The sequence below is a fragment of the Xenopus tropicalis genome, chromosome 1 (genome assembly GCF_000004195.4).
Source record: "Xenopus tropicalis strain Nigerian chromosome 1, UCB_Xtro_10.0, whole genome shotgun sequence".
In the NCBI taxonomy this organism is placed as follows: Eukaryota; Metazoa; Chordata; class Amphibia; order Anura; family Pipidae; genus Xenopus; species Xenopus tropicalis.
In genome coordinates, this window is record NC_030677.2 from 16288080 (window position 1) to 16311310 (window position 23231).

Sequence of the window (23231 nt, forward strand, 5' to 3'; positions counted from 1 at the left end):
TCCTGACTTGGGGGGCAAGTTTTGGTTGAATAAAAACAAGATTTCCTACCAAATAAAGCCCCTGTAAGCTGACAGTGTGCATAGAGGCTGCCTAATAGCCAATCACAGCCCTTATTTGGCACCTCCATGAACTGTTATGGTGCTTGTGTTGCTCCCCAAGTCTTTTTACATTTGACTGTGGCTCACTAGTAAGAAAGGTTGGGGACCCCTGCCCTAAAGTATCCACATATTCATGCGTAAGTGTACAGCACAAGCAATATTTACCATACTTTATGGATGACCAAAAGTGAGAACAGCCATCACAATAACTTTAACTAAAATCCAAGCTAACAAATTCACCTTTAGTTTTCTGTCCTTATATATACAGTATATATAATAACACAGCCTGGGGATCTCTGTTTTTCTGCAGCGTCCAATAAGGAGTGGGGGTTTGTATAACAAGAACTTACGTTTTCTGGAATGTTTCCAATTCTTGTTTGACCCGATGCCAAATCAGCAAAACACCGCAAAAGGAACTAACAACTAAACAATGGCCACAAATTCAGCTTCTACGGCCACAGTCAGTAACACAAGAACCAGCAAAAGTACTTGTGGCTCTGTTAACCTACAGCAGGGGTGTCGAACTCAATCAGAGAAGGGGCCAAAATCTAAAATTCAGCCTAAATCGCGGGCCGAATGGTTTACTGAACACAGTACCCCCCCCATAGACAGTAGACCCCACACACAGTGCCCCCATAGAAAGTACCCCCAATTGCCCCCATAAACAGTGCCCCCAATTGCCCCCATAAACAGTACCCTCCATAGACAGTAGCCCCCACACACAGTTCCCCCAATTGCCTCATATACAGTACCCCCCATAGACAGTAGCCCCCACACACAGTGCCCCCATACGAAGTACCCCCAATTGCCCCCATAAACAGTACCCCCAATTGCCTCATACACAGTACCCCCCATAGACAGTAGCCCCCATAAACAGTACCCCCAATTGCCTCATACACAGTACCCCCTACACACAATGCCCCCATAAGAAGTACCCCCAATTGCCCCCATAAACAGTACCCCCAATTGCCTCATACACAGTACCCCCCATAGACAGTAGCCAGCCCGCACAGTGCCCCCAATTGCCCCCACAGAAAGTACCCCCAACAGACCAGTGATGTCGGCGCCTCCTTCTCTCTTATGCCGCGGCAACAGGCACTACTATAAGGCAGCGCCTCGTCGCTGACGTGTGACGTCATACGCACGGGCGCAACCTAGAAAAAAGGCCTGTTGCCGCCGGCATAAGAGAGAAGGAGCCACCCGCACAACCACATCGGATGCCGGACTATAGGTCACGCCTCCTGAATCTCACGTGACTTGTTATCTATGACATAGCCGGCCGTACTTGCTATCTATTACGCATGCGCATAGATTCTATGCGCATGCGTAATAGATAGCAAGTACGGCCGGCGAGATCACAAGCCTCCTTTGTCACCGCGCGTCATTGTGATGGAACGCAGCGGCGTGCAGTGATGACAGCGCGGCGCGGGCCACATTGCAAGGCCTGGCGGGCCGGATTTGGCCCGCGGGCCTTGTGTTTGACATGTGTGACCTACAGCTTTACCCTATGTTTCTCCCCACAGCCATGCAACACAGAAAGTATATCAATAAATAATATAGTGAGTACCAAAACCCACATAATAAACTCTAAGGAATTGTGTTAACATAATGCTGCCCCCCCTTCTATAAACAATAAGGATATTAGAAGTCACTGAGGGGTTCTGTGCCCATATAAAGGCACAAGGCTGCAGGCTGAGTTATACAGGGAACTCTGAGTATCACTCATGTATTATAAGGGATAGTGTACCCCCTACTGTAAATGATAAGGATATTAGAAGTCACTGAGGGGTTCTGTGACCATATAAAGGCACAAGGCTGCAGGCTGAGTTATACAGGGAACTCTGAGTATCACTCATGTATTATAAGGGATAATGTACCCCCTACTGTAAATGATAAGGATATTAGCAGTCACTGAGGGGTTCTGTGCCCATATAAAGGCACAAGGCTGCAGGCTGAGTTATACAGGGAACTCTGAGTATCACTCATGTATTATAAGGTATAATGTATTGATTGTTTGTATTTGTATTTATACATTTTTTTTTTTGTATTTATACAGATATCACGGAATGTGGGCACTAAACCTGCATTTAGTTAGGGGACTAACATTAACGCACACTTTATAAAGCTTATAAGCCCTGTGAGTGCGGATTTTCTTCGCAACAATAGAATATTCATATAATTCTGCATGAAGCATCTGCCCAGCAAATGAACCCAGTGTATGACTGAATCAAAAAATGCACTGGGGGGGGTGTGTAATGCTGTATGACTAATGGCAACGTGTTGGGGGCAGAGGGTGAGAGGAGAAGTTAAAAGGAGAGGAGGTTCCAGGCAAGTTTTACAGATAAGGAGCAATCCTTGCAGGGGGCTAATACAGGATCCAGCTGGCTACCACTGCCAAACCTCACATATATCATTACTAGTCACTCTGTATCAGAGGGAAAACTAATGTAGAATAAATGGTTCAGCCCATGGAGTGGCCCTAATGTATAATGACCTTACTACCCATATTTTCCCCTTACTTCCCACATCTGCAGCTTGTGTACCAGGCATACAGATAAGGAGGAGTTCATTTTGCTGGGTTTTTATTTTTACTAACTGCGTTCAACTCCCACCGCAATTGCTCACTAATAAAAGATAAAAGTACCTTCAATTTCAATGTTTCTTGGTGCAAGAAATCACAGGAAACATTTCTAAATTAAAAAAGGGCCGTACATGACAAGTCCTATTCAGGGAACTCATTTTAAACAAAGGGGGTGTGTGTGTCCCTCATTGGGGGAAATCCATTTCTCATTGAAGCTGTTCAGTTGACATCCCTAAACTATACAGAATAAAACCCTTGTTTATGGAGCTCATATTGTACACTGGTGTTTATTTCCCCTTTAAATAAGCATGTGCTAAGCACATATGAATAAAACCAAAATAAATCACCATCCACAATTAACTGAAGAGCCTTAAGGTCCCCATACACGGGCCGACTATAGCTGCCGATATGGGTCCCTCAGGGGCGGACCAAGCCGACCGGGCGCCCTAGGCAACCCGGTCGGCCAACTCCGCCCACCTCCCCGCCCCCCCCCCGAACAGCGCATGCGCGCCAAAGCACAGGAGGCGGGGCGATTCGATCGGTCATTGCCTCCGCCGCTAATGACAAGCAGCGGAGGCAATGACAAAGTAGCGCTAGGGGTAGGTAGGAGAGGCTCCTGCCTGGCGCCCCTCCATCGTTGCGCCCTAGGCAGCTGCCTCTTCTGCCTACCCCTAGTTCCGGCCCGGGGGTCCCTTGGACCGATTCGGCAGCTAATTGGCCCGTGTATGGGCAGAACCGAGAGGCCTGGCCGACCGATATCTGGCCTGAAATTGGCCAGATCTCGATCGGCCAGGTTACAAATTCCAGTCGGATCGGGGACCGCATCGGCTCGTTGATGCGGTCCCCGAACCGACTGCCCCATGGCCGCAAATGTAATCCGATCGTTTGGCCCCAGGGCCACTTGCTACCCGATATCGCCCACCCGTAGGTCCTATAGTGTATGGGGACCTTTAGAATAAACATATACATGTCACGTTTGTGCGACGGACACCCCACAATGTGCTAATTACGAGTGCACAATGCTCATTAGCCGTGTATTAAGGTTTAGCACCTAAAAGGAAAAACAAATGTACAACGTGGGTCATTGTTTGTTCTTAAGAGCGAGGGCTGGAAGCCTAGAAGCCAGCGGAAAACCAAGTGGAAGTGAAGTCATAGCTCTGCGGATCTTTAAGCAACAGGAATCTCTGCAGAAATTGTTACAGAAATAGCCAAGTGCCCTCATTTGTTTAGTGCCTGGGATTTCCGCTCTGACTCTGTGCAATTGCTCTAACAGCTGGTTCTGGCCTAGTGGCCCGACAGTACCAATCTCTGTGTGTGCCACAGGCCTTACTGAACCAGATGTTACTGGGCCCTACAGCAAATTCAATTTAGGGCCCCATAACATTGGTAAGTTTACCTACAGTATTCTATAACTCATTAATTAGGGCCTTTTGGGGCCATTAATAGTTGGGATCAAGTACAGGTACTGTTTTATTATTACAGAGAAAAGGGAATCATTTAACCATGAAATAAACCCAATAGGGCTGTTCTGGCCCCCAATAAGGGGTAATTATATCTTAGTTGGGATCAAGTACAGGTACTGTTTTATTATAACAGAGAAAAGGGAATCATTTAAACATGAAATAAACCCAATAGGGCTGTTCTGCCCCAATAAGGGGTAATTATATCTTAGTTGGGATCAAGTACAGGTACTGTTTTATTATTACAGAGAAAAGGGAATCATTTAACCATGAAATAAACCCAATAGGGCTGTTCTGGCCCCCAATAAGGGGTAATTATATCTTAGTTGGGATCAAGTACAGGTACTGTTTTATTATTACAGAGAAAAGGGAATCATTTAACCATGAAATAAACCCAATAGGGCTGTTCTGGCCCCCAATAAGGGGTAATTATATCTTAGTTGGGATCAAGTACAGGTACTGTTTTATTATTACAGAGAAAAGGGAATCATTTAACCATGAAATAAACCCAATAGGGCTGTTCTGGCCCCCAATAAGGGGTAATTATATCTTAGTTGGGATCAAGTACAGGTACTGTTTTATTATAACAGAGAAAAGGGAATCATTTAAACATGAAATAAACCCAATAGGGCTGTTCTGCCCCAATAAGGGGTAATTATATCTTAGTTGGGATCAAGTACAGGTACTGTTTTATTATTACAGAGAAAAGGGAATCATTTAACCATGAAATAAACCCAATAGGGCTGTTCTGCCCCAATAAGGGGTAATTATATCTTAGTTGGGATCAAGTACAGGTACTGTTTTATTATTACAGAGAAAAGGGAATCATTTAAACATGAAATCAACCCAATAGGATTGTTTTATAGACAGATCTTTTCTAAGCAAATTTGAATTTAGTTTGCTATTTATTTTATATGTTTTTTTTAATTCATAGCCTTTCCATTCTGCTCATTTCCAGCCTGCGGCACTTACGGACATATATATTGGCTCTGGCTTACAGGCATAAGGGATGGCGGGGCATGATTGGAACTTCCTAAACAAGACACTGGTAGTCTAAACGGTGAGTTCTGCACGGCTTTTCTGCTATAAATACACTTGTCTGGGCCCACTGAGTGCCAGGGATTGTTGTACCTGTGTCAGGCTGATGTAGCCCAGAGGAGTTTTTAAGGATTATGTTTATTATTTTAACCCCGCGAGCCAAGGAAAATCGCCTTCCAGTTCACAACAGGGTAGAGTAATCTGCCTGCAAATTTCTCATCTGTATCCTAGAAACGTGTAAAATCTCCCACAATCAATATCCCCACTGGGATGTATCACCTTGCACTGCCCAACCCTGGGTGTTACGAGGGAGAATCCTGGCCAGATCTCCCAGATAGGAAAGTAATCAAGTTAAGAAAGGCACGTTATTTAAGTCTCATTTTACAGGTTGTTTTTAAATCATTCACCCACCGAGTTGTCAATCACCCAGAGGCCTGAGCAAACTAAAGAGGTTTTATTAATTAATGCAGGGATCCCCAACCTTTTATACCTGTGAGCCACATTTACCAGTAAATAGAAAAAGTGTTGGGGAGCAACACAAGCATGAAAAATGTTCTTGGGGTGCCAATAAGAGCTATAATTGGCTATTTGGTAGCCCCTATGTGGACTGGCAGCCTATAGAAGGCTCTGTTTGGCATTAAACTGGGTTTTATGCAACCAAAACTTGCATCCAAGCCAGGAATTAAAAAAATGAGCACCTACTTTGAGGCCACTGGGGGCAACATCCAAGGGGTTGGGGAGCAACATGTTGCCCCTGAGCCACTGGTTGGGGATCAATGAATTAATGGGACACAGGGGTAACTAGGCCAACCAGAACATATCTATAACAACCCAGCCAGTGTGAAAGTATAACACTTCTCTTTCACAAATAACCTTATCATTTTTCATCACAATTATAGACACACGAGGGGTCATTTACAATAACCCAGGCAGAAGTGCAAAAGCTCTAAGTGGTTCTCAACCTTCCTAATGCCGCGACCCTTTAATACAGTTCCTCATGTTGTGGTGACCCCCAACCATAAAATTATTCCTAAGACCATCGGAAATATGTGTTTTCCGATGGTCTTAGGCGACCCCTGTGAAAGGGTCCCACAGGTTGAGAACCGCTGCTCTAAGGGGTGCCGAGTATGAGTATGGGCGGAGTCTGGCAGCACTCTGTACCTTGTTTTGGATAAAAAATCCAGCTTGAGGTTCCAAAATGGAACACAGAGACCAGAGGTGCAACTTGGTTGTGCTGGGCCCCCCTGCAAACAAATCTTCTAAGGGGGCCCTGCGTGAACAGCCCCTCCTCTCCTGCCCCCCCCCCCAACCCGCTAATGTTGCACCTCCCAGGCCGTGGGTGTCTTGCCGGTATTTTAAAAAGGAAAAGGTAGGAAAGGGCAGGGGAGATAGGACTGCAATATAGCCCAACCCCCCCCCCCCCCCCCCCCCTCAGGGTCTGCTGTATAGCTAGTTTCCCTGGCACAGGCCTGTTGCAGTTCATGTCGGATGGAAGGTAGGGTGCAAAGGCAAAAACTGCACTGCTTTCCAGTTGGTAACTGACCCCTATCGTTTCCATAGTGTTCTGGGCACACAAAAAGAATGAAGAATTTGGAAGTCAGAGCAGATTTAATATAAAAGCAACTAATTTTCAGGAATTAATGATTCATTAGCACGTTTATTTACAGTCTGAGTTTCATAGTAAGTTTCACAGGTTTAACATCCCTCTTGTCTTTCTTGGGTAAATGGATGACTAACTCCGTCCCGTAATACCTAGCACTGCAAGAACGTGCAGAGAAAACCGACAGAGATCATGTCCCTCCGTGTATGTCAGGTTTCCTGTGCTAAATCTCTCTTCTAAAGAAAGATATAAACTCTTTACTGGAACTCTGAGAGTGTAACATGTTCATTCGGTGCTTTCAGCTACAGCTACCTGGTTGCTGTGGTCCTGTTTAACCTAGCAACCAGGCAGTGGTTCAAAAACATAGACATGTATATGAATAGGAGAGGGGCTGAAGAGAAAGATAAGCAATAAAAATAACAATAACAGTTTAGCCTCATAGAGTAATAGTTCAGTGACCCCCATTTGAAAGCTGGAAAGGCAAGGAAGGCAAATTATTAAAAAAACTATAAAAAATAAAAAACGAAATCCAATTGTAAAGTTGCAAAGAATAGGCTATACTAAAAGTTAACCAGAAAATGACCCCCCCCCCCCCCCAAGACTTAAGGTGTCCGTTCATGCACAGATACTGGCTGCCAATATGACTCCCCTTGACTGAATTAGGGCTCTGGTACACGGGGAGATTAGTTGCCCGCGGCAAAACTCCCTGCTCGCGGGCGACTAATCTCCCCGAGTTGCCTTCCCTCTGCCATCCCACCGACTTGCGAGTCTTTTTCAGCGATTTCCCGAAATCGCGCCGCCGCGTCTGCCATCCCGCCGGCGACTTACATGTTCGCCGGTGGGATGGCAGAGGGAAGGCAACTCGGGGAGATTAGTCGCCCGCGAGCAGGGAGTTTTGCCGCGGGCGACTAATCTCCCCGTGTACCAGAGCCCTTAGCAACGAGCCAAAACATTGCTGGGTTCAAACAGAAAAATCTGTCAGTCAAACCCTTGGTTCAGATCCCGTATGTGATTCTGTAGGGGCCCCTGGGCCAAATGCTCTCTTCTGCCTGACTTTGCCCATGGTGTTTGTTGCCAATCAGATTACTATCCACAGAACCAAATGACTAAATTGCTAATTGAATTGCTAGTTTTGACGAATAAGATGCCTTTGCAATGCAGAATACCTGAGGGCTGCTAATTAAATCAGTGGCGTCCATTCTGCAGCAGTCTGGGACGTCCCTGATAATAACAATATCCAGATACCAAGGGCCCGAGGCTAAAGGTCCCCATACACGGGCCGATTCTAGCTGCCAATATGGGTCCCTTAGACCGATTTGGCAGCTAATCGGCCGTGTATGGGGACTACCGAGGGGCCTACCTCAAATCGGCCAGATCTCGATCGGGCAGGTTAGAAAATCTAGTCGGATCGGGGACCGCATCGGTTCGTTGATGTGGTCCCTGAACCGACTGCCCCTTTGCCGCCAATATAATTCGATTGTTTGGCCCCAAGGCCAAGCGAGCAAATCTTAACGTGTATGGGCACCTTAAAGGAGACATATCCTATAAAAATTATGAATGTTCCAGTGAATTATACTCCTCTAGATATAGAAGGATTGTGCTTAAAAATGTTGTGTTTCAGACTGATTTATAGATAAATTCCCCCAAACCCCACTAGTCCCGCCCATCAGTTCCACTTCCTGCTGGCTGAATTCTCTGGATGAGCTGGGGAGCCGGCGGCCCTCCTTACCCTGCACTGTAGGATAGGAACCAATCAGCAGCTAGGCTGACCTGATAGGGAACTGAAGCCTGTGTGCGCTTGTATGAGTGCAGGGCTGTGATTGGCTCTCCCCCTCCTACTGTGTTAGGACACGCCCACTCTCCATTTCACACTGGACCTAGAAGTGATAGGATCTATAGGGAGCTCCAATAAAGGGGCCATTGTTACAGATAGGGTTAATGTTTAGCCCAAAGGGAAACCAGCACCAGATATTATTCATAATTGCCTACAAAATAAGTGTTTTTCCCCATTTATCCAATATGTCTCCTTTAAGAGCCCAAGGATATTGCCGTATTTGCCCTTCCTCAAGAGCAATGGCACATGTAGCAATATGACCATTTTGTAGGTCGTTGGGCATGGGTGCCATTCATTCATTTTAATGGTACACGGGTGTGTTCCCACTGATACCTGTTGTGAATTGCACTTTTAAGCCTTTCCTATTCAAATGTGGCAATGTCCTCATTATGTCCCCCGCCCAACAAGCTACAAAACACCAGGGCTCTGGAACTAGATAAGTCCTAGAATTTCCATGTGATGCTAAATAACACACATGCTTTCCATGGAAGCCCGGCACAGAGATAATGTCATTATGTGTTCAGTTGTGCACAGGCTTCATGTTGGGATGGCGAGTCTGTCTTTGCCTTGACAAGGGTGAGAAGTGCTGGGAGACAGAGTCCAGCTGTTGTAGGATAGGGACAAAGGGGAGATAAGGCTACTGGCCCCGCATTTATTAACCTACAGCTCAGGGCCCATAGTAAGCTTAGGGTTGGTCACCAAGATCCTTTTAAAAATAAATATCACCATACAGCAACAAAACATATTTTCCTGGTAATTTGAAGGAGATAATAAATTGTACAACAAGCCCAGCTGGCAAAATGTGGGTCACTTTGAAAAAGGATAAGAAACCCTGTCTGTGCAGTTACTCTATGAGGCCATATGGGATATATAATATGGAAGCTCCCAGCTATATCTACAAATACAAATAAAGAAGTAATGTTCTGGGCACAAAATAAGCTGTACCCCCATACTGTACTGTCTAAGGGAAACACTATGGCACCTCCTACCCATATGTATAAATACAAATATACAGAGAAGGAATGTTCTGGCACACAATAAGCTGTACCATCATACTGTACTGTCTAAGGGAAACACTATGGCACCTCCTACCCATATGTATAAATACAAATATACAGAGAAGGAATGTTCTGGCACACAATAAGCTGTACCCCCATACTGTACTGTCTAAGGGAAACACTATGGCACCTCCTACCCATATGTATAAATACAAATATACAGAGAAGGAATGTTCTGGCACACAATAAGCTGTACCCCCATACTGTACTGTCTAAGGGAAACACTATGGCACCTCCTACCCATATGTATAAATACAAATATACAGAGAAGGAATGCTCTGGGCACACAATAAGCTGTACCTCCATACTGTACTGTCTAAGGGAAACACTATGGCACCTCCCTCCCATATGTATAAATACAAATATACAGAGAAGGAATGTTCTGGCACACAATAAGCTGTACCCCCATACTGTACTGTCTAAGGGAAACACTATGGCACCCCCTACCCATATGTATAAATACAAATATACAGAGACGGAATGTTCTGGGCACACAATAAGCTGTACCCCCATACTGTACTGTCTAAGGGAAACACTATGGCACCTCCTACCCATATGTATAACTACAAATATACAGAGAAGGAATGTTCTGGGCACACAATAAGCTGTACCCCCATACTCTACTGTCTAAGGGAAACACTATGGCACCCCCTACCCATATGTATAAATACAAATATACAGAGAAGGAATGTTCTGGGCACACAATAAGCTGTACCCCCATACTGTACTGTCTAAAGAAGGCAATGTTGGGATCCTCACCATATACTGTATGTAAAATAAAGGAGAATAAGCCTTTCCCATAAGGCGACTGCCATTACTGGCTGTACTAATCTTGTCAGTGTGGGATAAGAGTTCAGCCCCAGTTCAATACTTGGCTCCCCCACTCGCCCTGCTCTGACCCATCTGATGTTCTCTGTAATATGATTTGCACAACTGCCCCATGGAACGCACCAGTGTGTCGGAATAACACATACAGACCCCCCCTTGGCCGGCACTCATAGTTTAGGCTGTGTCTGTATAAACACTGTATATCTCTTTGATATCTGGGCGCAGGAATAGTGCCTTGGCAGGCGCAGAGCATTACAGGCACGGAGAGAATTTCCCATGACTCCTATACATCGGAATATTTCATGTGCATTAAAGAAAAATATAGAACTTAACCCTTCGTGACTTTCTCTTGAAAGAATCTGAGAAGCGGGTGGATAAAAAGCCCAGAACAGAATTCGCTTTGTTAAACCATTTTTTTTTTGTTTGCCATAAAAAGAGAAGTAATTGAAAACTTCCATATAAAGCAGCGGCTCACATGATGTTTACTATACGAGAGAGGCAAGGGCCTCCCTGGGTAGGTGTAAAGGGTTAAATCAGCACCATTGCAGCTACTACTGAACTACAAATCTCAGACTGCTGTAAGCTGGCCATACACGCACCGATTATATCATCCGTGTATGGCAAGTCGGCGAGTCGACCAATATCGCAGGAGGCTGCTGATATCGGTCGACTCGCCGATCGGGCCAGTTAAAAGATTTTGATCGGGCGCCATAGAAGGCGCCTGACCAAAATCTGCCTTCAGCGCTGAATCGGCAGAAGGAGGTAGAAATCCTATTGTTTCTACCTTCATATCTGCTGTTTCAGCCCTGACCGATGGTCGCATGAAAGATCGCAAATCGCCATGTGTGGCCACCTTTAGGCCCCAACATTCAGTCAGACCCCCCCTTACCCTGTAAGAACATAATACATAGATGGTAGCAACGGGAAAACATGTCATTGTGTTGTAGTTTCAAGATTATTCAGGACAGCAAAGTAACTGTTTACCCCAAACCTCATCCAATTGTCCTTCAGACTGGGCCCCAAGGCATATCTACAGAGCAATTAAGCATCAAATAGATTAGGCTGTCAGGTGGGGCCCTCAGGTACTGCCCCAGGCCCCCAAAAGGGCCACCACTTACTGACAATGACAAAGAACCTTTGAAGCTTCCCTGAACCATCAATGGGATGATAAGCAGGATGATTCCGTTATCTGCAAACGGTTCCCCATACATGGCTGCCCTTCTCTGCCTTTGTTTCATACAATAAGTAATAAACCCCCCACAGTCAGCTTGAATTTGCCTAATTAACTGCCCCAGTGCTTTAACCCTTCTCTGTCACCCCTGTGCCAAAGGGGTACAAGGTTTGATGGATAAATCACCAATACCAATCCTGTTCCAAATAACTCTGCCAAATTGGCTGAATGGGGAAGGCGCCGCTGTACCACAAATTGTTTAGAGGAAATATATCCATTATCTCCAAAGGAAATGTTCTGATGGTACCGGCCTGCATTACCCAGAACATAAGCAGCCACTGTTCCAGGCTTCCGACCTGAGTTCATTGAATGATGCACGTCTCCTCTTGTGCCGACACAATGATACCCGGACGTAATGCAACCCCTCTGCGTGTCCAGCTAACCGGCAGCTTGAGACAGGCCATAATTCTGATTACAAATATAATTTCATACATCCAGGATCTGTTTCCAGATAATCCAAACAGAAGCCATGCCAGGCAGCACAGCACAAGCTTTGGATGTTGGCTATTAAGAATAGTATGTTACATAAAAAGGCATTTTGTCACAGTGGCACAGATCCTATCTGATCCCCCCATTGTAAGCAGCAGTCCTGCCCTGCTTTATGGCTGAGATTCTAGCTATCTGTATAACAGAGCATTCTGTCACAGTGGCACAGATCCTATCTGATCCCCCCATTGTAAGCAGCAGTCCTGCCCTGCTTTATGGCTGAGATTCTAGCTATCTGTATAACAGAGCATTCTGTCACAGTGGCACAGATCCTATCTGATCCCCCCCATTGTAAGCAGCAGTCCTGCCCTGCTTTATGGCTGAGATTCTAGCTATCTGTATAACAGAGCATTCTGTCACAGTGGCACAGATCCTATCTGATCCCCCCATTGTAAGCAGCAGTCCTGCCCTGCTTTATGGCTGAGATTCTAGCTATCTGTATAACAGAGCATTCTGTCACAGTGGCACAGATCCTATCTGATCCCCCCCATTGTAAGCAGCAGTCCTGCCCTGCTTTATGGCTGAGATTCTAGCTATCTGCGTGTCCCATGGACTCCAATGTCCTGTATGGTCAGAATATAAAGAAAAATTAAAAAGGTTTGCTTGTCTTTATAAAGCATTAACCAAAGAATGAATAATCCCGGGGGCCTGGGAGTGCTGTAGTTACACATAGCAGGATTCATTAACCTGATACATGGCAGGGGACAGGCCCCTAGCTGGGAGTTATTCTGGGCTGAGAAGCTGTTCCATGGTAAGGAATGTACTTAAGAAAACAGCTGAATGTTTGGGGGATTCTTCTTGGCCGCCGTGGCTTGGGGGGGATTAGCATCCAGACTCCTGTGGGTAAACTCAGCAGCTGATGTGTCCGTAACACTGGGCAGAACAAAGATCCATCTGTCCGTTATTCCCCGGCACTAAAGAACTCACTCCGAGATGACCGACCCGTAACATAAAAATCTTTGTTTTAATTGCACTATAGATAACGGAGACCATACATGCCATCCAACCCATTGGCCCCAAGGCCTGACGGATAGAGACAGTACTAGGGGCCAAACCCAGAATGGCTGCCTCCCTATTCATTCATCTACCAACAACCCATCCACATACCCAGATGGGGCATTCGCAGACTAAAAGTATTCAATCTGGCCGACGTTTCGGGGCAACCCCCCCTTCCCCTTTTACCCTGAAACTAGGCAACACCTGTCCATTCTAGGTTACCCTACACCCAGGGAATGTCGGATCTCTCATCGCCTGGCACATTAGTGTCAGCAACTCAATCAGCTAAAGGCAAACCTTATCCAAAATAAACTGATCCATAGAGATCTTGATCTACACCCCATGGGATAAAGTGGCTAGTCAGGCACACACTGATCCATAGAGATCTTGATCTATACCCCATGGGATAACCTGGCTGGTCAGGCACATACTGATCCATAGAGACTGATTTGTATCTACACCCCATGGGATAAAGTGGCTAGTCAGGCACACACTGATCCATGGAGACTGATTTGTATCTACACCCCATGGGATAAAGTGGCTAGTCAGGCACACACTGATCCATAGAGATCTTGATCTACACCCCATGGGATAACCTGGCTGGTCAGCCACACACTGATCCAAAGAGATTTGTATCTACACCCCATGGGATAAAGTGGCTAGTCAGGCACACACTGATCCATAGAGACTGATTTGTATCTACACCCCATGGGATAAAGTGGCTAGTCAGGCACACACTGATCCATAGAGATCTTGATCTACACCCCATGGGATAACCTGGCTGGTCAGGCACACACTGATCCATAGAGATCTTGATCTATACCCCATGGGATAACCTGGCTGGTCAGCCACACACTGATCCAAAGAGATTTGTATCTACACCCCATGGGATAAAGTGGCTAGTCAGGCACACACTGATCCATAGAGACTGATTTGTATCTACACCCCATGGGATAACCTGGCTGGTCAGGCACACACTGATCCATAGAGACTGATTTGTATCTACACCCCATGGGATAACCTGGCTGGTCAGGCACACACTGATCCATAGAGACTGATTTGTATCTACACCCCATGGGATAACCTGGCTGGTCAGGCACACACTGATCCATAGAGACTGATTTGTATCTACACCCCATGGGATAAAGTGGCTAGTCAGGCACACACTGAGTGCATCAGGCCCAGGGTCACAGTGCGATGGCAAGGGGTGCCCAGAAGGGTGGCGCTGCCATAACAACATGGACTGTTGGTCAGACTGGTCAGTCGGATCTGAGCGGCAGAGAAAAGGCAGACGTGGATCAGGTCAAAGGGCAGGGGTAACTATACCGGTTCCGCAGCATTCTTGCTCAGGTTATAGAATACCTGCCCAGGCAGGCACAGACCACTCCAGTTTATCATATTTTGGGGCAAACAACTATATTTTAAAAATTTGACAATTCCCAACTTTAAACTTTTCCATCTATGTTTTAAGTGCTGCTGTCATCAAAGAAATGCTTTATAATCTCATTTCTACTAGTACACAAGCCGAATCCCTGCTGCAGTTGTGTCTGCCACATTAGAGGAATGTAGATTGGTTTTGTTGGCTCTGGCCCTGCCAGGCTTCCTTATCTCTCCCCTAATGATATCAGGCACACTGCTGTGTATGGAAATGCGCCTCTCAGCTATGGTGCCTTGTGCCCTGGGGGTTTCATCCTGAATGTTTATGTGGAATATAAACCCAGAGAGAGGGCTGCTGTCTGTATGGCAGACAAGACAGTCACACAGGAAACACTCATCCTGCCATCACAATAGCTGGCTCACAAATACACAATATCCATTTGTCTGCACAATTACATCTTGTTTTCATGCAAAAACACTTTATATTTTGGCAACTGATTTCTTTTCATATGCAGATCTAATGCCACAAACAGGGACGTCAGGGAATGTGCACATCTGTATACTGGGGAGCCTGTCACCCATAATATATATCTGTAAATTGCAGGTTTTCAGTGAGATTTCTTGAGCCACACACACACACAGCCAGGACCCAGGCACACACACACAGCCAGGACCCAGGCACACACACACAGCCAGGACCCAGGCACACACACACAGCCAGGACCCAGGCACACACACACAGCCAGGACCCAGGCACACACACAGCCAGGACCCAGGCACACACACACAGCCAGGACCCAGGCACACACACACAGCCAGGACCCAGGCACACACACACAGCCAGGACCCAGGCACACACACACAGCCAGGACCCAGGCACACACAGTAGACCCAGTTGGTGTGTGAGTCAGGCTACTTGGGGCCCCAGGACAATGCCAGTGACTGAGCAGGGGAAGCAGCTGTGTGAGTAATTCTAGTTACTGAGCGTGTAGAATCGCAGCAACTGACAGGCAGGAAGTGGAAATGCAACCGTTACAGTGTATCTGGGCAGCTGAGTTCCATCAATCTCTACTTATCCTTATTAAACACATTCACAGTACCCCGGCTTGTATTGCACTCCCAAAACCGCACAAACCCCATGCACATTCCTATTCTGCACTGCTATGTACAGTCCCACAGTTACCCCTGTATGGGGGAACATTTAACCCCATGCACATTCCTATTCTGCGCTGCTATGTACAGTCCCACAGTTACCCCTGTATGGGGGGAGCATTTAACCCTATACACATTCCTATTCTGCACTGCTATGTACAGTCCCACAGTTACCCCTGTATGGGGGGACATTTAACCCCATGCACATTCCTATTCTGCACTGCTATCTACAGTCCCACAGTTACCCCTGTATGGGGGGAACATTTAACCCCATACACATTCCTATTCTGCACTGCTATGTACAGTCCCATAGTTACCCCTGTATGGGGGGACATTTAACCCCTTACACATTCCTACTCTGCACTGCTATGTACAGTCCTACAGTTACCCCTGTATGGGGGGACATTTAACCCCATGCACATTCCTATTCTGCACTGCTATCTACAGTCCCACAGTTACCCCTGTATGGGGGGACATTTAACCCCATGCACATTCCTATTCTGCACTGCTATCTACAGTCCCACAGTTACCCCTGTATGGGGGGGAACATTTAACCCCATACACATTCCTATTCTGCACTGCTATGTACAGTCCCATAGTTACCCCTGTATGGGGGGACATTTAACCCCTTACACATTCCTATTCTGCACTGCTATGTACAGTCCCATAGTTACCCCTGTATGGGGGGACATTTAACCCTATACACATTCCTACTCTGCACTGCTATGTACAGTCCTACAGTTACCCCTGTATGGGGGGACATTTAACCCCATGCACATTCCTATTCTGCACTGCTATGTACAGTCCCACAGTTACCCCTGTATGGGGGGGACATTTAACCCCTTACACACTCAGCTACTCCTGGGCACAAAGCTTTGTGGGACAGATTTATTAGGGAACACAACAGGTCTACATTCAGCAGCCCTGGGATTTCAGGGAAAAGTTAATAATAATATGCATGGCTAATAAACTGTATGACTGGCTAGTGAGTTGAAAGACTGGCTAATAAGCTCCCCATACAGTGACTGTACTTATGGCACTGGGTTCCTGTACTGGGATAGTGATGCTATCAGACACTAATGCAACTAGTAACAAACACAACTAGTAACAAACACAACTAGTAACAAACACAACTAGTAACAAACACAACTAGTAACAAACACAACCAGTAACAAACACAACCAGTAACAAACACAACCAGTAACAAACACAACCAGTAACAAACACAAGTAGTAACAAACACAAGTAGTAACAAACACAAGTAGTAACAAACACAACCAGTAACAAACACAAGTAGTAACAACAAACACAACTAGTAACAAACACAAGTAGTAACAAACACAAGTAGTAACAAACACAAGTAGTAACAAACACAAGTAGTAACCCAAGTACAAGGGTGCAGCTTCCCTGCACAGGGAATACTTTTAACCCCCCCAGAGCAGCAGTAAGAGAAGCCCCCAGTATACATGGCCGCACCCCAACCAACCCCCCTTATACAGAGTCAGGCACCCTCAGTACTCACCCAGTGCCGCCACCGGAGCCAGGAGCAGCCCCACAAACACAGCCCCCAGTCCCAGCCATGTGTGCAGCCAACCCTCCGTCCCCATCCCCGGCTCAGTCCGCTCTCAGCCCCTACTCCTTCCCCCCCACCCTATATATGTATGGGATGTGTGCGCTCCGCACAGCCCCGCCCCCTCTACTCCTGGGCGGGGCCTCTCCCCACAGCTGGAGCGCTCTGTATGTCTCTCACTGGAGCCTTGGGCTGCTTATCCTTATCAGCCCCTTGTGTATTTAGCTCAATAAGTAACTTGTGTTTTTAAAGGGTTAAATCGAATTTGGGCTACAGAATACCTAGTCCGTAGGTAGCAAGGGATGCCCTGCATAGTAGGTAATGCCTGGGGGGCTGGCAAAGCGCGTTCCTGGGCGTTAACATTAGTAGCCAAGTGTTCCCCAGGGCAAATATGCGCCTGAATCGATTTCATGGGGTGTGCGCTAAAGTGCGTTTATTTATTGCACAAACTACGTGTTGTGTGAGTCTGAGAATGGGAGCTTAACTTGTGTGTCTGATGTGTTTTACTTTGCCCATTCTACCTGTGCCCCCAGTGCCATCAGATGGGAGGTCCCTGCCCCCAGCTCAGTGACTTCTAATCCCTTGTAGCCCCGGCTGTAAATTATATTATCCCTTATAATACATGAGTGATACTCAGAGTTCCCTGTATAACTCAGCCTGCAGCCTTGTGCCTTTATATGGGGGGCACAGAACCCCTCAGTGACTGCTAATATCCTTATCATTTACAGTAGGGGGTACATTATCCCTTATAATACATGAGTGATACTCAGAGTTCCCTGTATAACTCAGCCTGCAGCCTTGTGCCTTTATATGGGCACAGAACCCCTCAGTGACTGCTAATATCCTTATCATTTACAGTAGGGGGTACATTATCCCTTATAATACATGAGTGATACTCAGAGTTCCCTGTATAACTCAGCCTGCAGCCTTGTGCCTTTATATGGGCACAGAACCCCTCAGTGACTGCTAATATCCTTATCATTTACAGTAGGGGGTACATTATCCCTTATAATACATGAGTGATACTCAGAGTTCCCTGTATAACTCAGCCTGCAGCCTTGTGCCTTTATATGGGCACAGAACCCCTCAATGACTGCTAATATCCTTATCATTTACAGTAGGGGGTACATTATCCCTTATAATACATGAGTGATACTCAGAGTTCCCTGTATAACTCAGCCTGCAGCCTTGTGCCTTTATATGGTCACAGAACCCCTCAGTGACTGCTAATATCCTTATCATTTACAGTAGGGGGTACATTATCCCTTATAATACATGAGTGATACTCAGAGTTCCCTGTATAACTCAGCCTGCAGCCTTGTGCCTTTATATGGGGGGCACAGAACCCCTCAGTGACTGCTAATATCCTTATCATTTACAGTAGGGGGTACATTATCCCTTATAATACATGAGTGATACTCAGAGTTCCCTGTATAACTCAGCCTGCAGCCTTGTGCCTTTATATGGGCACAGAACCCCTCAGTGACTGCTAATATCCTTATCATTTACAGTAGGGGGTACATTATCCCTTATAATACATTCCCATCAGTACCTGCCCCAGTAACCCAAGTACAAGGGTGCAGCTTTCCCTTACCTGTACAACAGGGACAGGGAATACTATTACCCCCCAGAGCAGCAATAAGAGAAGCCCCCAGTATATATGGCTGCACCCAAACTTGAGGTATAGAGGCGGGGCAGACATTACATGATTGACAGCTTAGATTTTTAAATACATTTACCTGTATAACAGGTATGGATGTTTAATTTGCAAAGGACTCTTTGCAGCTTTCAAACAGGGGTCACTTACCCTGTTTGAAAAAAAAAAAACTAAGGCCACAGTTTAATTATTATTTCTACTTTATATAACTTATCTTTCCCTCTCCTGTTCATATATCAGTCTTTTATTCAAACCACACCCTGGTCGCTGAGGTAATTTGGACCCTAGCAACCAAATAACTGTTGAAACTCCAAACTGGAGAGCTGTTGAACAAAAACTGAAATCATTAAAAAAAAACAAAAAAAAAAAACTACAAATAAAAAATGAAGACCAATTGCAAATAGTCTCAGAATATCACTCTCTGCATCATAGTAAAACTCATGCTTACTATGTAGGTTAGAGAAAGGGGACACGCTAATTGGGATTTCCGACAGGTGGCTCTGGTAGGATACACAGCTCAGCTAAACGCTTCCTACTGTTGGGGGGGAGTTTATTTTGTGCACTAAGGTAATTTTGCCAGATAAATATTTATTCATGTGGACTTGGCTCTGAATGGACTCGGGGAAACAGGAATCTTTCCGCCATCTGCTTTCCCTCAGAGACATCTTATTTATAGGGAGACGGAGCAGTGCCAGGATGGATAGCTGCCCGGGGGGGGGGGCACTGCCTCCATATCAGCCATAGGGGATAAAGCAGGTCAAACACAGAGCCAGATTTCATCAATGATCATTTGTTTGCGCCCCCCCCCCCCCCCCCATTAGGTAACCCAACCCCTACCCTCAGCATCACCCACTATCCTTTGTCCTTGACTGTAAAACCAGTTGGGTTGGGTGGGGCTTAATACTATAGAGACACTGGTTGGGGAATTTCATATTGGATTTTGGACATTACAGGCAGGATAGGGTTGGGTGGCAGCTGATTGCCCTTTAAATGAAGCTATTGGTCTGCTTTATTCATCTCTGGGATGAGAAGTAGAGGGAGCTTGGATTCACCTATCCAGGGGGGGGGTTCCTGTCTGACCATGGGAAAGAGATCAGAGATACAGAGAATCTTTGTATGTGAATAAGTACTAAGAGGAGATTAGACTTATAGGGGAACTAAAGACCAATTAAAGAAGTAGGCTGAAAATGTGCAATAGTTTGGGCTTCTGTACCAACCCAGGGCCCCCACAGCCCTTTAGCAAGATCTGTGCCTCTGAAGATGCCCCAGTAGCCCCCCATCTTCTTTTCTGCTGATTCCCTGCCCATACTCTGTGCTGCTGTCACTTACCTGAGCTTAGGGACCCACTCACAATATACTGTATATACAGAATACAAATGGCACAATATAACCTGAGCTTAGGGACCCGCTCACAATATACTGTATATACAGAATATAAATGGCACAATATAACCTGAGCTTAGGGACCCACTCACAATATACTGTATATACAGAATACAAATGGCACAATATAACATGAGTTAGGGACCCACTCACAATATACTGTATATACAGAATACAAATGGACAATATAACCTGAGCTTAGGGACCCACTCACAATATACTGTATATACAGAATACAAATGGCACAATATAACCCAAGCTTAGGGACCCACTCACAATATACTGTATATACAGAATACAAATGGCACAATATAACCTGAGCTTAGGGACCCGCTCACAATATACTGTATATACAGAATACAAATGGCACAATATAACCTGAGCTTAGGGGCCCGCTCACACTATACTGTATATACAGAATACAAATGGCACAATATAACCTGAGCTTAGGGACCCGCTCACAATATACTGTATATACAGAATATAAATGTCACAATATAACCTGAGCTTAGGGACCCACTCACAATATACTGTATATACGGAATACAAATGGCACAATATAACCTGAGCTTAGGGACCCACTCACAATATACTGTATATACAGAATACAAATGTCACAATATAAGGCTGATTAGTAATTAATACGGATACTTACTACATGGCAGCTGAGAAACGAGTGCAATTAGCATCAGAATGTAATAATCAGCCCTGTAGCATCACCTCTATGAGACAAACCTCATTTTCTGCTTGATAATTAGTAACTCCTCCTAAAGCTCAGCTTCTCAACAGCTGCCCAGAGCCCACTGAGCATGTGCAGTGTCATAGACACTTTCCAAGATGGGGAGCCCCAGTGACAAGTTCTAGATCATTGCTGCTATTGAGATGCTAAAACTTGAGGCTGGTGCAGGTACATAGGTACCCTGAAGGATAACAAAATTCCATGTATTTACCATTACCTTTCAAACTGAATTTCCTCCTCTGAGCCATGAGCCCAAGGATTCCTATAACACATCATAGGAGATGTTTTTGAGGAATTCCAAGCATTGTGACTCCCAATATCCATTCCCAGTAACACCAGATACACGTGTGTAGGGATGAGAAGCTGCACAGACAGTTAACCCTTTATTTAGTTACCTGGAATACAGCACTTTCCTACAGATCTTTGCTTTTCCACCATACAGAAAGCATTTTAGTAAAGTCCCAGGTAGGTATCAAGGCAATCGGGCTTCTGTTCAGTAACCGACAGCTGAAATATGTAGCACGTCCTCCTCTCACAAGAAATGGCCATTTGTATAATGGGGCCCCATAGATACAAGTATTTTCCTTCAGATACTGGAGCTGTGGGCCGGTACATCTCTCCCATCTTGTGACACAGCTCAGCTACAAACACTGAAGCACTTTAACCCCTTTGCTGTGTCCCCCACAGGAAAGTTCTTCCTTACAGGCACTTTAACATAAGCAAATACACATGTATATATATGCCTCTGACAAGCTATGTTCAGAAGAGGACAGAATAAGAACAAGGAGAGGACAGTGATTATCTTTTAATGTTAGAAGTGGTTGTTCTGTACTGAATATTCTGTATAAGTGCGTGTATTAGTGCAAGTAATCATCTATACGGACTGACAGGCAGTATGGCCTCAGCAAGGACTAGAACCCATGGTACCGACAAGAAATAAGACAGGGCAATAATGAGAGTTAGATAGCAAAGCAATGGAGATTGTTCTTATGCTGGTCTCTACCAGGAGCCTTCGGCACTGATGGACCTGTGCTAATCTGTATCTTAAAGGAACAGTAACACAAAAAAAGAGTGTTTTAAAGTAATATATATATATTATATTATATTACTGGTACAACTGGTGCGTTTGCTACAGAAAAGCTACTATATTTTATATAATTACCCTGCTGTGTAGCCCTGGGGGCAGCCAATCAAGATGAAAAAAGGAGAAAAGGCACAGGTTACTTAGCAGATAACAGATAAAACCCCATTATATTCTATAGAGATTATCTGTTATCTGCTAAGTAACCTGTGCCTTTTCTCCTTTTGAATGGCTGCCCCCGGGGCTACACAGCTGCTTTGTTTATATAAACTATAGTAACGATGAAGCAAAACACACAACGTTAACCAGTGCAGGGCAACAGTACATTATCATTTAATTTCATTGATATATTTTCATTTATTGGCGTTACTGTTCCTTTAAAGATTTTGGGTACATCATGCATCCAAAAAGGTAACGTCATCATCCTCACTATTATCCAATCACACTTCAGCCTTGCTACACTGCATCACATACTTAGTGTCAGACTTCATGAATTCATAGGAGGCAGCGCAGATACATCAGGAACAATGGAGCTCCAACAGAAGTGCCTGTTACAATAGGAATATCTACCCTTGCCTGGGACTTGTTCTGTATCACCCTATTGGCCAAAGCCAAACCCAAGTGCTTAATGTCAGTTACAGACAGTAAATAATAGAGATGGGTTCCAGGAAGAGAGATGTACGCTGTGTGGCCATACAGAACTGTTGTCTCAGCGTGACACTCGCCGACTTTATGTTTTTGCCCAGAGTTCGTTCACCCCCTGGGGCTGATGGGAGGTCAGCCAAGCTCCACGCTGCTCATCAGAACATGCTTAGTGGGAATACACGCAGAGCTGGCCGCACACACACGCTTCTCGGGGGCGCAGCTGCAGCCGGGCTCTAGCAGATCAGCCGTTCGTGCAGCTCGTGCAGTTGTTCCGGGGTCAGCACAAGCTTGTGGATTTGCCCGTGTCCCGGCTGGCATGAAAGGGTCACTTTGCCAATGTAAACGGTGTCTTCTTTCTTCTCTTCCTTGGCCTGCAGGGACCGATATGAACCAATCAGAACACAGAAGACAGATGA

General features: G+C 45.5%; 2 protein-coding genes across 12 annotated transcripts in view; both read right to left on the reverse strand.

Moving 5' to 3' along the window:
* Positions 1-17358, reverse strand: part of adam33 (ADAM metallopeptidase domain 33) — a 61273-nt gene extending 43915 nt beyond the window's left edge. Inside the window, exon 1 of one of the 2 annotated variants that reach the window (XM_012963957.3) lies at positions 17263-17358. In XM_012963957.3, the coding sequence (XP_012819411.2) occupies positions 17263-17347 (85 nt within the window). In that variant the 5' untranslated portion in view covers positions 17348-17358. 2 annotated transcript variants of the gene reach the window in all.
* A 4081-nt stretch (positions 17359-21439) lies between these two features.
* The window catches only part of dctn1 (dynactin subunit 1), a 44099-nt gene continuing 42307 nt past the window's right edge, over positions 21440-23231 (reverse strand). For all 10 annotated transcript variants that reach the window (XM_012955765.3, XM_002936284.5, XM_004911298.4 and 7 more), the window contains one exon: positions 21440-23186. In XM_012955765.3, coding sequence (XP_012811219.1) covers positions 23049-23186 — 138 coding nt within the window. In that variant the 3' untranslated portion in view covers positions 21440-23048. The remainder of the gene's footprint in view (positions 23187-23231) is intronic.